Source organism: Giraffa tippelskirchi, chromosome 8 (genome assembly GCF_054371585.1).
Source record: "Giraffa tippelskirchi isolate mGirTip1 chromosome 8, T2T-mGirTip1v1.2.pri, whole genome shotgun sequence".
In the NCBI taxonomy this organism is placed as follows: Eukaryota; Metazoa; Chordata; class Mammalia; order Artiodactyla; family Giraffidae; genus Giraffa; species Giraffa tippelskirchi.
This window is the reverse complement of record NC_137282.1, coordinates 157,326,323-157,339,391: the sequence shown is the minus strand read 5'-3', so window position 1 is coordinate 157,339,391 and position 13,069 is coordinate 157,326,323. Positions and strand designations below refer to the sequence as shown.

Genomic DNA, 13,069 nt, shown 5'->3' with positions numbered 1-13,069 from the left:
CACTGTCTCAAAAGATATTAAGTGTCATTCCCATTGGATATGCAGCTTAATATTCCAGTTGTCAAATATCATTCAACAAATATTTCTTAAGCACCTTTTTTGCTAAGCTTACAATTTCTGTGATCATCATGATATTTTAATGCCACTAACTCTGACATTATTAGGTTCGCAAAGCATTTTAAAATATGTCAGAAAAAGTATGCATATTAATTAAAATGTTCCCACATGTAAGACCTAAACTAAACTCTCTGGGTTGATTGGAGACAAAAGACTTTTATTAAATACTGTTTGATAGGTTAAGTATTTTAGTATCTCTGCCAATCACTGCTACAAAAGAATGTCAAGCACAAGTTGGGTAAAAAGGGAAATATCACTACATTATTGTTTGTTAGTCACATGTCCTAAAACAATAGCAAAAATGGTATTTTCAAGCAATGGCCATGACCTCTTGCTCCTGATCAGCAGCCTTGTTTCTAACATCAAGTTTTTATTCTGTTATTAAATATTCATAATTAGATAGCTGATTCTTTGAGTGAATAGATGGAGTGTGCACTACATGCCTGTAGATTTTTGTATTGATGGAGATGCTCTTTAATGGCATCTGGGCCATTTTGGCTGTCAGACCACTATTAAAAGACTGTGCATATGCACTCAGCACTCAATGTAGAATCACTGAGCATAAGAGCAGGATCTTCTCTTTGAGCAAACCTTTTGCTCATACTCTCACAGACTCTGGCAGTCACCCCTGTCTCATGTGGCTCAACACTCATGAACTCCCTAGGTCCCTAGAGAAAGAGCTCATTCTCGTCTCCACGTTCTCACTCCTCTTCCGCTTTGCTCTAAATATAAACTTCTAGAGAAAATAAATGAGTCTAGTGAATACATGAAGGCTATAGAAAAAGGATGAAGCTAGTAAGTAAGTTAGGGTGGGTTGAAAGAGCTGTTGAGATTTAGGAAGCAGCTGGCAAGCAAGTACCTATACATAAATGAATGTGCCCATTGGGTTGGAAGGGATGGAGGGCAGGGCTGGGAATTCAAAACTTTGAATATAAGCATGTGAGAGCTAGGAAACCATGTGATGGGTATATAATATGTGGGCAAGTGGAATCACCATCAAATAGGCTAGATAATTCTCTACAGAAATCATCTTGTTGTGGTGGTTTAGTTGCTAACTTGTGTGTGACGTTTTGCAACCCCATGGACTGTAGCCCACCAGGCTTCTCTGTTCACGGGATTTCCCAGGCGAGAATACTGCAGTGGGTTGCCATTTCCTCCTCCAGGGGACCTTCCCAACCCAGGGATGGAATCAGCATCTCCTGCACTGGCAGGTTAATTCTTTACCACTGAGTCACCAACCAAGCTCATACAAATCATCTCCTGGCTGGTAATCCAAAGACCTGGAGGTGAGAGTAAGATTAGAGGACTTGGAGAGGCTCAATTCTCAGTTAGGCACAAGTGATTGTTCTGTAGGCAGAGAAGAGACCAGGGAAAGAGATGTGGGCACTGGTTGAGAGCCTGTCAGCAGCTCCCTGTTCAAGGACAGGACTCGGTAGCTGTCAGAGTGTCTGCTGTCAGGTTACAAAGCAACAAGAAGCATGCAGGGGCTTTTCTGTGCTGGCTCCCTAATCAGGAAGGGGATGTCCATTCAGATCTATCAGAGAAGGCTCTCCCAACCTCCACCAGGCTGCTCGTGGGCATTTTCACTTCTGTTTTGAGATCATGGGATTTTAACTCTTTCCTACGTACTTAGGTCCGAATAGTCAAAGCTTTAGTTTTTCTAGTAGTCATGTATAATGTGAGAGTTGGACCATAAAGAAAGCTGAGGGCCAAAGAATTGATGTGTTTGGACTGTGGTGTTGGAGAAGACTCTTGAGAGTCTCTTGGACTGCAAGGAGATCCAACCAGTCTATCCTAAAGGAAATCAGGCCTAAATATTCATTGGAAGGACTGATGTCAAAGCTGAAACCCCAATCCTTTGGCCACCTGATGCGAAGAACTGACTCATTTGAAAAGACCCTGATTCTGGGAAAGATTGAAGGCAGGAGGAGAAGGGGACGACAGAGGATGAGATGGTTGGATGGCATCACCGACTTAATGGACATGAGTTTGAGTAAGCTCCGGGAGTTGGTGATGGGCAGGGAAGCCTGGCATGCTGCAGTCCATGGGGTTACAAAGAGCTGGACACAACTGAGCGACTGAACTGAACTGAACCTACTTAGATTCTATTTATTTGTCAGAGAGGTTTAGGATCTTCTGTTGTGAGTTTCTCCATCCTGGATATTCTCTAACATCCTCTTGGTGGTATTGCACATGATTGCCATGGAAGTAGGGATTAATTACATCACACAGGAGGGGAGACCTGCTAGCAAACCCTCAAGGGCACCAAATGATTTCAGTTATTCAAATTCCCAGTAACTTCTTAGAAGACATGTATAATTTTTGATCATTAAAAATCTTTGACCTTGATTTTGAAATTGGGATGTATTTTCTACTGGTGTTCTTCGATTTAAAAGGCAGCCCCTTGATAGAGCATCACTGGATAATAGAATTATAAAAGCAAGCTACTCTTCAGCACAAATTGGAAGTTCTATGAATTGGGATTAAAAAAAAAAGGAAAGATATACTTTCACCATTCTGGTTCCTGCTCTCAAGTGATGAAGAAAGCAGGCACTGTGATTGCTTGGTTCTAGTTATATAAAACTTTAAGTGGGCTGATAATCCTTTGGAAGTTCATTATCAGAATCTCCTGTTTACCTTAAGACTTCCTGAGCAGCAAGATGGCTTTATTGTCTTTACTCAACTCACTCTGCCTTCTAATTCCAGCTTAGCTTCTGGTTTCACTGCTGAGCTTTAAGCATTCATTTAACTTCTCAGTGTTTCTCTAGTCCCATTGGAGAGCCTAATCTACCTTAGATTAGGAGGTGAATGGAATGAATAAGGTATTTTAAAGCAAGAGGACAACTTATAAATAAAACTGTAGTGATTAAACCTGAAAAAATATCCAAGTAAATATCAAGGTATGATGAATGATTCTAATTTCATTCTTGCCCAGGAGCTTTAGGACAGCGCTCTGAAAAAGGGTCTTCCCTGTGGTTACAGCTGTAACGCATCCAGTCATTGGCTTAGCTAGAGCAGCTCTTCCCTCTCCAGAGTCATATGACAAGTGATTTCTCAACACCATTCTCTGGTCATTGTTGGCAGTCACAGCTTCTCTTTCTAATGTGGGCTTGGTCTAGAGTACAAAATGTTCAGAGAAGATTTAAGAATTTAATGGTGCAACAGATGTGAAGGAGAAGGAGACCATGGATCAAGGAATGCAGGCAGACTGTAGATGGGCAAGGCATGGAAACAGACTCTGCTCTAGAGCTTCCAGGAGGAATGCTGCTGCTGACGCCTTGAGTTTATCCCATTTAAGACCCGTTTTGAACATGTAGTTTAGTTGCTAAGTTATATCCAACTCTTGCGACCCCACGGACTGTAGCCTGCCAGACTCCCCTGTCCATGGGATTCTCCAGGCAAGAGTACTGGAATGGGTTGCCATTTCCTTCTCCAGAGGATCTTTCCCACCCGGAAATCAAAACCGGGTCTCCTGCATTGCAGGCAGATTCTTTACCAACTGAGCTAGGAGGGAAGCCCCTTGAACTTCTGACCTCTAGAACTGTAAAATAATAATTTGTATTGTTTTAAGTCATTAAGTTTGTGTTAATTTTTTACAGCAGCAGCAGGAAACTAATACAGACAGCACTGCCAAGGCTCTCCTTGGCCCCCTTGATTAAACCTCTCTCCTGCAAGTCACCAGAGTTCACTACTGCAAATCCAGTGATCATCTTATAGTGACGTTCTTACTTGACCTCTCAGCAGCTTTTGACATAGAATATTTCTTCTTTCTTGAGATATTTTTATACCTGCCTTCCAGGAGACTAAACTGCACTGGATTTCCTCCTAACTCATTGGCATCTTCTCCACCTCCTCTGTTGAATTCTCCTGCTTTTCCTCACAAGTACTGAAAGTTGGAATGTCCTAAGGCTTAGTCCTGGGGTATCTTCTCTAACCATACTTACTTTCTAGGTGATTTTATTTAATTGTAAAGCAATTTTTATAATGAAGACAATCAAATTTATGTCACCAGCCCAGAAATCCCCCCCTAGGCTTTTGTGTCCAGCTGCTTATTCTGCCTCTAAACTTTGTTGACCAATTAGCATCCCCAAAAAAACAAACAAAACACGTGTCCTCCCCCGCAACCCTTGCCCCTCCCCTACCATCTTACCTTCTCTGTGTCTTAAGCTAATAATCTCATCTCCTTTTTTTGCCCCAATTCAGTGAATCCTGATGGTTCTACATTCAAGGTCTATACTGAACACCAGCACAGCACATCCACGCACTCAGACTAAGCCTCCAAAGGATCTCACCTGCCATCCTACGAGTGACACGGGCTGGGACACTGCTTTATTGGCAGAACATTCTCTGGCTATTGTCCTGTATCGCATGGAGACAGAGGTAGATGAGAGGCATAGGCTGTCAGAGGAACCCTGACCAGGACACCTTCTTTCTTTTCAGACTTAGACTTTCTGGGGATAATATTGGAGAAGAGGTGGTTGTTTTTTAACTGCGGCATTCTCCCAAAGACACTATGGAGCACAGGCGCTACTTATAGCAGGTTAAAAGGATAGGTGGGAACATGCTGTATCGATAACAAGCATATAGATAAACTATAAGCTTCTTGAGGTTAGGAATTATACCTAATATTTCTCTTGTCTGCCCATGAATAATTCTTAATTTTTTTTTTATTTGAACTCACCTGGGGGCCCACTTTCCAAGTATATGCTCACCTGGGGGCCCACTTTCCAAGTATATGCTCAGTTATATCAGGAGATTTTAATCTGAAGTCCATAAATAGAACTTTGAAGGTCTATGAGCCGTCTACAACTCTGCACAAAATTTTATGGTTATTTGTGCTTTCCTTGGGAAAGAGTTCATAGATTACCTCAGATTCACAAAGGGTTCTATTTCTGAAAGGCTGAAAACCACTGAGCTATCCAGAGATATCTAGATTGTGGGTTTCCTCTGCCCAGAAGGCTGCTGGGGTGAGGAACCAGGGAGGCATGGGTGAGGGGCTTGTACTGTTGAGGACAAAAGGTGGCTGATGCTGACATTCCCACAGGTGACCTTCTGTTCTCACCAGGACTCACCTGCCTCTACCTGGCAGCACAACAGTTTCACACCAAGCTTACGGGGGGAGAGAAAAATCTGAAACTGAACCTGAATTTAGTGATGGACAGCATCTTGCATGCTGTAAATGAGGAGGAAACTGGAAGGACTGGAGTTTTACTTCTTTGACATTTTGCTTCCCCAGCAAGCTCTCAGACAGGGCTCAAAGGCTTTCTAGTTTGTCCAGGCATGACCCTCAGCTGGGACATGCGGGGCATAGCAGCCCTCCCATCTACCTTGTCCACTGGGCATTTATCACATACCGCTGCTCAATACCGCCTATGTATTAGTATTAACTGTTATCTCTATTGTTTCAGCTTTGTGCAAGTATACCAGGCTCAACAAGATTTGAGGGAGCCAGAAGTCAAAACTCTTGTCAAATATCCATCATGGTGTTATCCACATGGTCACAACTTCATTATTTTCTCAAGTGAATAAACGACAACACGTTAAATAACTGGGTAGCTGGATTCGGTATTTACTCCAATTTAAAGAGCCAAGATAAGGCCTATCTCATAAAAACAGATTGTTTTGAAGTCTCCATTAATGTAAATGAAGGCTTTTCAGTTCTAAAGCTCTGTGATCATGGACTGAGAGTCTTACATGATAACAGCTATTGATATTTATGCAGTCCTTGGTAGTTTATAGGGTGCTTATATACACATGCTCAATGATCGTGTGGTATTTTCAAATGCAGAGGGCCTCGGGGGGTCTCTGATATGTTCACCTTGCATTTGGAGAATGATGTCGGTTGATTTCCAGAGAAATAAGTTCCCCAGATATCCCAGGTTAGGATCTAACTGTTTCCTCAGGTACCGAGTCCTCTTCCTGCTGTTTAAATCCGTCTTTTCTGGTTCTATCTTTAGTAGTCATTTACATAATGCCTGAGGAGTTAATGGTTTCCTGGCAAAACCTGGTGGAATACTTTGTTGTTCTTTCCCTTCTTTCATGAAGACTGGAGAATGCTTAGCAATAAAACAGTCTGGTTGATCTACTTTAAATAAGGCAGCCTGATCATGGTGGAGGTAGGCATTTCACTGATGTTACTGTTTGGTTTGAATATACAGCAAGGATAGAAAAATGTCAATTAAAGATGATGATCAGCTTCAAACAGTCTTACTGCAATGGCAAGTCTATAATGAACTAGAGGGGTTAAACTGGAAGGAGACCAAAGACTTGAAACATAAAGGTTTTAGAACTACACTGTGTCAAAGAGGAGAGTGGTATTTCTTAACTTGACAAATATTACTCATAAAACCCAGGGCAACAACGCAAATGCAATAGGAAGAATATTCCAAAGCTAAGAAATAGCAAACATAAATGCTGTTGTGAAAATGAAAGACCCTTTCAGGAAAGCGTAACACTGGTTTTGTACAGCAGAAATTCTTATACTATGGGAGAAAAGAAAAGGAACAATTCTGGTTCCTTTTAAGGCCAGGCCCAGCCCCATATGGAGGCAACTAGACCAATGTCTGGTTTGACTACCCATCATCACTTTGGCTGCCACAGTGGTGGTTTCTGGATATTTACTCATTTGAGTTGTCACGCAAGGACACTATTAAAATGTAGAAAGTGTTAACAAATTAACCCAGTAACAGTCATTTCTGTATTCTTTTATACCAGTATTTAGAAAATTAACAGAGAGCATTCCTTGAGGCCACAGACCAGGAGACTTTAATACTGAGGACAGAAAATGTCCAGAGTAAGATTCACAGGTTGGGGTAGAGGGATGAGAGGCAGTCATGAGCACATTGGATGTGGATCAGACATGAAAAGAAAGCCTGGAAGTTTGAGGATGACCCCACTGGGAGTACCCAACACTAGCTGACACCAACATTTTCACTAGAATTGGCTCTCTTGAGAGATTCTCCAATTAAATTAACAAAATCACAGAAGAGTCTATGTCTGATCCAGGGCAAGGTTGCCTTTTTTGCTCTCTTTTTCACTCTCATCCCACCTTTTTTGACCCTAACCCTTTCACTTTAAAGGATTCGGGTTAACTGATTGGCCAAAAGTCAAGGAGCAGGGTCAAAAGAAACCCCCAGTTGTGAAGGTACGCAACTATTTTATGTTCTCTGTTGTATAGTATCTGCCTTGCTAATTAACTGATGGATAGGATGTACATTTTCAAGCTGTCTGCTTCCAAAAGTACCAAAAATCCATATGGCTGTTTAGCAAGCTCACAAGTGCTGGGCTTCCACAACTATTTGGAAGAAACCTAACTTTACTTGCATGTGGGAAAATGGTACCCCAAAGAGGTAGGAAGCTTGAAATAGATGTAGGAAAACTACTAGCTGGGCTAACAAAACCTCAAAAAGGTATTTATTTGATATATGTGTTTGGCTTCAGATAAAAGACACGTTCAATACTCTGCCTTTTTATTTTAGTAACGTCTAGCTCAGTCAGTTGTCTCAAATAGCTTCATTTTCTTAAGTAGTGTTTTGGCTTATTAGCAGGCAGATGGGGGTTTTGGATTTTTTTAACTGAGAATTCTCACTTTGCTATGTTAATCAAGCAAAGTGACATTCTTTCTGATTGCCTGGTGAATTATGAAACCAGATCGAACCCAAAGTTCTGCACTTACTGTAATATAAGGTGACAAAGAGTGAATCAGCCTTGGATTTAAATACTGTCGCACTTATGAGTTCAGTGGCCCCAGGTAAATCACTTACGTTTTCTGAGTATTTTTTTAATTTGGAAAAAAAGTCAGGATTATAGCTGTTATTTAAAGAAAGTTATGTGAATTAAATGGGCTCCTATTTGAGGAAGAGGCTTAACACAGTGTGTTTGTGTGTGTGTGTGTGTGTGTGTGTGTGTGTGTGCGCGCGCGCACGCGCGCATTCTCAGTCATGTCCTACTCTTTTCAACTCTATAGACTGTAACCCACCAGGCTCCTCTGTCCATGGGATTTCCCAGGCAAGAATACTGGAGAGGGTTGCCATTTCCTCCTCCAGGGGATCTTCCTGACTCAGGGGTTGAACCCACATCTCCTGTGTCTCCTGAATTGGCAGGCTGATTCTTTACCACTGAGTCACCTGGGAAGCCCATTTAACATAGTCTAAGTGCCATAAAATATTCAGAATATTCCCTATGTAAGGGTTTCAGATTAACGTTCATGGGAAGCTGGGAAGGTGAGGAGGTGATCTGACAAAAAGAAGGTTGTAGGAGGGGTCTCTGAGAGCTGGGGTTTATTTAATACATAGCATTTGGTCCTGAGCTCTAAATGAGATTGGAATTGTATACCTTAGTTAAAAATTAGTATCTCACAGAGAACATATTTAAAGTGAAAGTATGTTTTTTTTCCTAAGGGGCAGGCCACATGGTAGAGCAGGGTTAGTGGACTGAGCCGCTTTTCCAAATTGCTAATCATGTAAGTTTTGAGACAGTGGAAAAGTTGAGGGTAGAAGGAAGCCTGTGAACCCGAGGAGCCTTGACATACTTTGTTGTTGTTGTTCAGTTGCTCAGTCAAGTCTGACTCCTTGTGACCCCGTGGACATGCCAGGTGCCTCTGTCCTCCACTGTCTTCAGGAGTTTGCTCAAATTCCTGTCCCTTGAGTCATTGATGCTATCTAACCATCTCCTCCTCTGCCACCCCCTTCTCCTTTTGCCTTGACATGCTACTCCCTTGTGATTTCCTGGAGGTTTTTAAATGTCATTTTCTTCACAGACTCTTGGACCGCCTGCGCTCCTGACTAATGTGGAAATACATTTTGTAAATATTGAGAAGTGGAGCAAGCACTTTGAGTGATTACTTCGTGCATGTGGTGCCCGTGACTCAGACCTCCTCCTTCAACCCAGACTTGGGCAGTCTTGCTCCAGCTCTGCTTGTCCAGGCCACTGTCACTGGTATCCAGATACCGTGACCTGAATAACTCAGAACAGGTCCTGTTTACTCTTCAGCTCCTCAAAAATAAATGCGTGAATAAAAAAATCAAATGGGAAACAGAATTATGCAGAACATTTGTGATAAATGTTCCTGATCAGGTATCGGCTAAGATATTACTTCTGAGCTGTGACATATGCTTTGGACATTTGGGTGGTTTGGCGGGGGAGGTGTTTGAGTATAATTGACGTGAATTACATATTAGGTTCAGGAGTACAACATAATGATCTGATGTTTGTATGTATTGTAAAATGTTCACCACAGTAAGTCTAGTTAACATTCAGGATGGATTAATTTTAAAGCTTGCTTGATTCAATTCCTAGGTAGGAATCTCATTACATGTTATTAATATTTGCTGAAGTTGCTTCTCTTTCAGGACTGTAACCTCCAAGAAGTTGCCTGTCCTTATGGTTTCATGTCTTTTCAATGACCTCATAAGCAACTTGGCAGAGAATTTTGCCTGGACATCCCATCTGCTCTCAGTGACTCTGATTACCGCACAACTTTTTGTTCGTTTCATATTCTCAACGTGCTCTTTAAATAAACAGTGACAGGATGAAGAGGGAGGAGTGAACGGGATGCTGGGGCTTGAGGAGAAGTTTGGAAACATAAATAAGGCACTTGGAGTTCTCAGAACAGAATCTATTGCTTTTCAGGATTCACTAAATTTTCCTTTTACTCACCATTGCATGATTCAACCACACTGGAAAGATGTTATCTAGGGCCTTAGGGTAAACGAGTTCTCTGTCGTAGAGAAAGAGAATCCAGAATGACAAAAATACAAACTGCAAAATAGAACAGAAAAATAGCACCATTAGGTTTATTTTCAATCGGTGCTTCCTAAGATAGTCAAGAAAACATAGCAAAATAAAAATAGATACCAGTCTTAAAGATACATTCTTATATAGAATTATTAAATGAAGGAAAAAATTATTTATTGTAGAATTATAATGCCCAGTCTCTGGGGACTTCAGAGAGTTAGGAATCAGTTGTCATTGTGGCAGGCAGAGAGGATGTAGAGAAACAGGATTCGCAGACCATTAAGTCATTTCATTTTAACCAATGACTTCTCTCTTCTCTAAGCTTCCCCAGGAGGGCTGAAAGCAGCCAAATGGAGTGGCTAAGCCTTACACATGGCTTGCCCACTCTCTAGGTAGGCGTGGCCAGGGGAAGCAGGAAGACTGGGGTCGGGGGTGAGGGGCTGGGGAGAGGATAAGTGACAAGCCCCCAGGATAATCCACCAAGCTAGTTAACTGACAGTTGGAGCTCTTTCTTGCTCAGAACTCTGGATTGATCTCCATCCTCTTGCACCCCTTGGCTATCATTTCAAAGTCTCTGTCTTCCATGCCACAAAATCAATTCAGAGATGAAAAAAAAACAAAAAAACTATTAATCTTCTGATCGTCCTATCTTCTTAGATTCCAAAGGCTCAATTTCTAAGTCTTAAGAAAATGAATAAACTCCATTGTTAAGCAACTTGGCCTTTAGAAGATTTTTGGGGGTGGAGGAGGAGGTGTCCTGCAAAGTAAGATTGGAATGCCAGTACTTGCTCTGCTATCTGAGAACTCATTAGTGCTTGGAGAGTTTCATTCTGGATTTAAGTTTAAAGTCTCAATACTGTAGAAAGCAGGACGATGAGAGGTGGAAGGATTTTTCATTACAGGCCCTGCTGGGTTGCTGGTGTGCCTGGCCTCAGTTTGTTTTCATTCTAACTAATGAATGAAATCGTGAGTGATGTCGTAGAAATGTGGACAGTACCAGCTACAGCTGTCCCTTGCATATGTCTTGCTTTTTCCCAATGTCCATTCATCCAACAAAATGCATGAGGCACCACCCACTGTGGGTCCCACCCCAGGTATTTCAGACAGACTGTCTCTCTCCTCTCAAAACGTCGACTTTGAAAGGTTTCATACCTTTTTCTAAAAAATGGTTTCCACTTGCAAAAGTAACAAATGCTTATTGTTCAAGTGAAACCAGATGTATGAAAGGCAAGTTACTCATCTCCCTCTTTGGCATGCTCCATTCCCATCACCCCAATGGAACCAAGATTATCTTGGATGTATTTTGGTTAAGAAAGGTCCTTTAGACTTTCCTGCCCGACAGTAATAGGATCTTGTATCAAACATTCACAAAGATGCCAAAGTTAACGATAAATCTTGGCAGTGACGTGTCTTATTTCCCCAAGACACTGGGCAGTGCAATGCAGTCCTCGGGCCACTTACGCAAAGGCAGTTGCCATGGATTACAGTAATGGGCTCTTGCTGCCTAGGAGAAACGTTGGTCCACATGACATGTGCGTTACATCACCTGCATATCTTTGTAACTTACTGCAGATATCGGAAAAGCCAGTGTGGTGAAAAGCAGGTCTCTGAAGGCCGTTACGAACTTAACGTCTTTTTTTCCTTTCGTTCTTTGCAGCACATCTTCCAAGCAGGCCACCCCGAAGAAAATGGCCTGCAAGAGCTAAATTCATTACAACAAATGAGCACATTTTCATTTCCTTTAATTAATACATTCTTCACTGACGTGAAGCACCATCCCTCTGGGAGCAGGGTTGATTTGAGAAGGAGGGGGCTGCTGGCTGTTCTGGTTGGGAGCCAACTGGAAGGCTGGTCTTTCAGCTCACTGGGCCCTGACCTTGCTCACTAAAACGGATTGTGTAAAGTTGTTTAGGGGATAATAATGTGTGCAGTAGTTAGCGTAATGGACTTGAGCGAAAATAGAAACAAAATAGAGTCAGCTTAACCGGAGAATGTAATGAGACAGATACCCTGGCTGCACAGAGGAGGGGAAAACCAAACAAACAGCACGAGGGCACTGCACCAGGGTCAATGGTGGATGTATTCTCGCTCCTTCCTAGGAAGAAAATAGCTTTAAACGCCTGGTGTTGCAATCTCATTAGAGAAGCCAGAATCAGGGTCAAGAGCACCATGAAGGAGCTCTGTGCTCCCCCGGGGGAGACCCACATGACGACATCTTGCCTGTCTGAGGAAGAAGCCAGTGTCCCTTGCCCCCACAGTAAGAGGGGGGATCCAAAGGCTTTGCAGAGATTATCTGCCTGAGAGAATGATTTCAATCCATGGGGATTAGAGCACATGGTGGGCTTGGGTACATCTCTGAGTACCCTGAGGGCCTTGAGGGTAAAACAGAAGCAGCTTGTTACAGAGGACCAGTTTGAGTGCCTTGAGTCATACTGAAAATTCCCACTGGCTATCTGTTTCACATATGGCGGTGTATGTGCTTCCATGCTACTCTCTCTGTTCGTCTCACCCTCTCCTTCCTCCCCGCTGCCGTCTCCGTAAGTCTGTTCTCTATGCCTGAGAGGGGAAGGGTGGGAGGTGGGAGGGAAATTCGAGAGGGAGGGGACATACGTATGCCTATGGCTAATTCATGCTGATATCTGGCAGTAAAGTAAAGTGTTAGTCGCTCAGTCGTGTCTCTTTGCGACCCTAGGGGCTGTAGCCCACCAGGATCCTCTGCCTGTGGAACCATCTCAGCAAGAATACTGGAGTGGGTTGCCATTCCCTTCTTCAGGGGATCTTCCCAACCCAGGGATCAAACCTGAGTCTGCTGCATTGAAGGCAGATTCTTTACTGTTTGAGCCACCAGGGAAGCCTCCCTAATGTATGACAGAAATGAAACCAATATTGTAAAGCAATTATCCTTCAATTAAAAATAAGTAATTTTTTTTTTTCAAAGAAGCAGGGCCATTTTTGAGGCCATAGATCACAATCAGAGCAGGCTCTGTCCATTCTCACAACTTGCCACAAACCCACAGCTTCTAAAAAGTGTCATGACAGTACAGAATAGGAGCTGGTTTTGAGTTATTGCCTCAGAATCCATCCTGGTACGGAACAACAGCCTGGACTCTGCTCCAAGTCTGAGTCAGGCAAGTCCTGGTACCTTGGAAGTTGGACTAATGATCAACCACATCGGTGGCTGGAAAACAGCCTCTGAGCCTAGAACCCTAGAAGACCT

At 42.6% G+C, this 13,069-nt stretch overlaps 1 protein-coding gene across 19 annotated transcripts in view; it reads right to left on the bottom strand.

The window, feature by feature from the left end:
* ADTRP (androgen dependent TFPI regulating protein) overlaps positions 1–13,069 on the bottom strand; it is a 67,290-nt gene that overhangs the window by 40,418 nt on the left and 13,803 nt on the right. For 17 of the 19 annotated variants that reach the window (XR_014063325.1, XR_014063323.1, XR_014063322.1 and 14 more), the window contains exons 3-4: positions 11,420–11,554; positions 9,775–9,876 (exon numbers count right to left, since the gene is read on the bottom strand). Coding sequence is in view for 10 of the 19 variants with exons in the window: in XM_081523793.1 (XP_081379919.1) it covers positions 9,775–9,876; positions 11,420–11,554 (237 nt within the window). In the remaining 9 variants the exon portion in view is untranslated. Of the gene's footprint in view, positions 1–4,409; positions 4,477–9,774; positions 9,877–11,419; positions 11,555–13,069 lie in introns of all 19 variants that reach the window. The other 2 variants (XM_081523796.1, XM_081523797.1) reach the window with 1 other exon arrangement.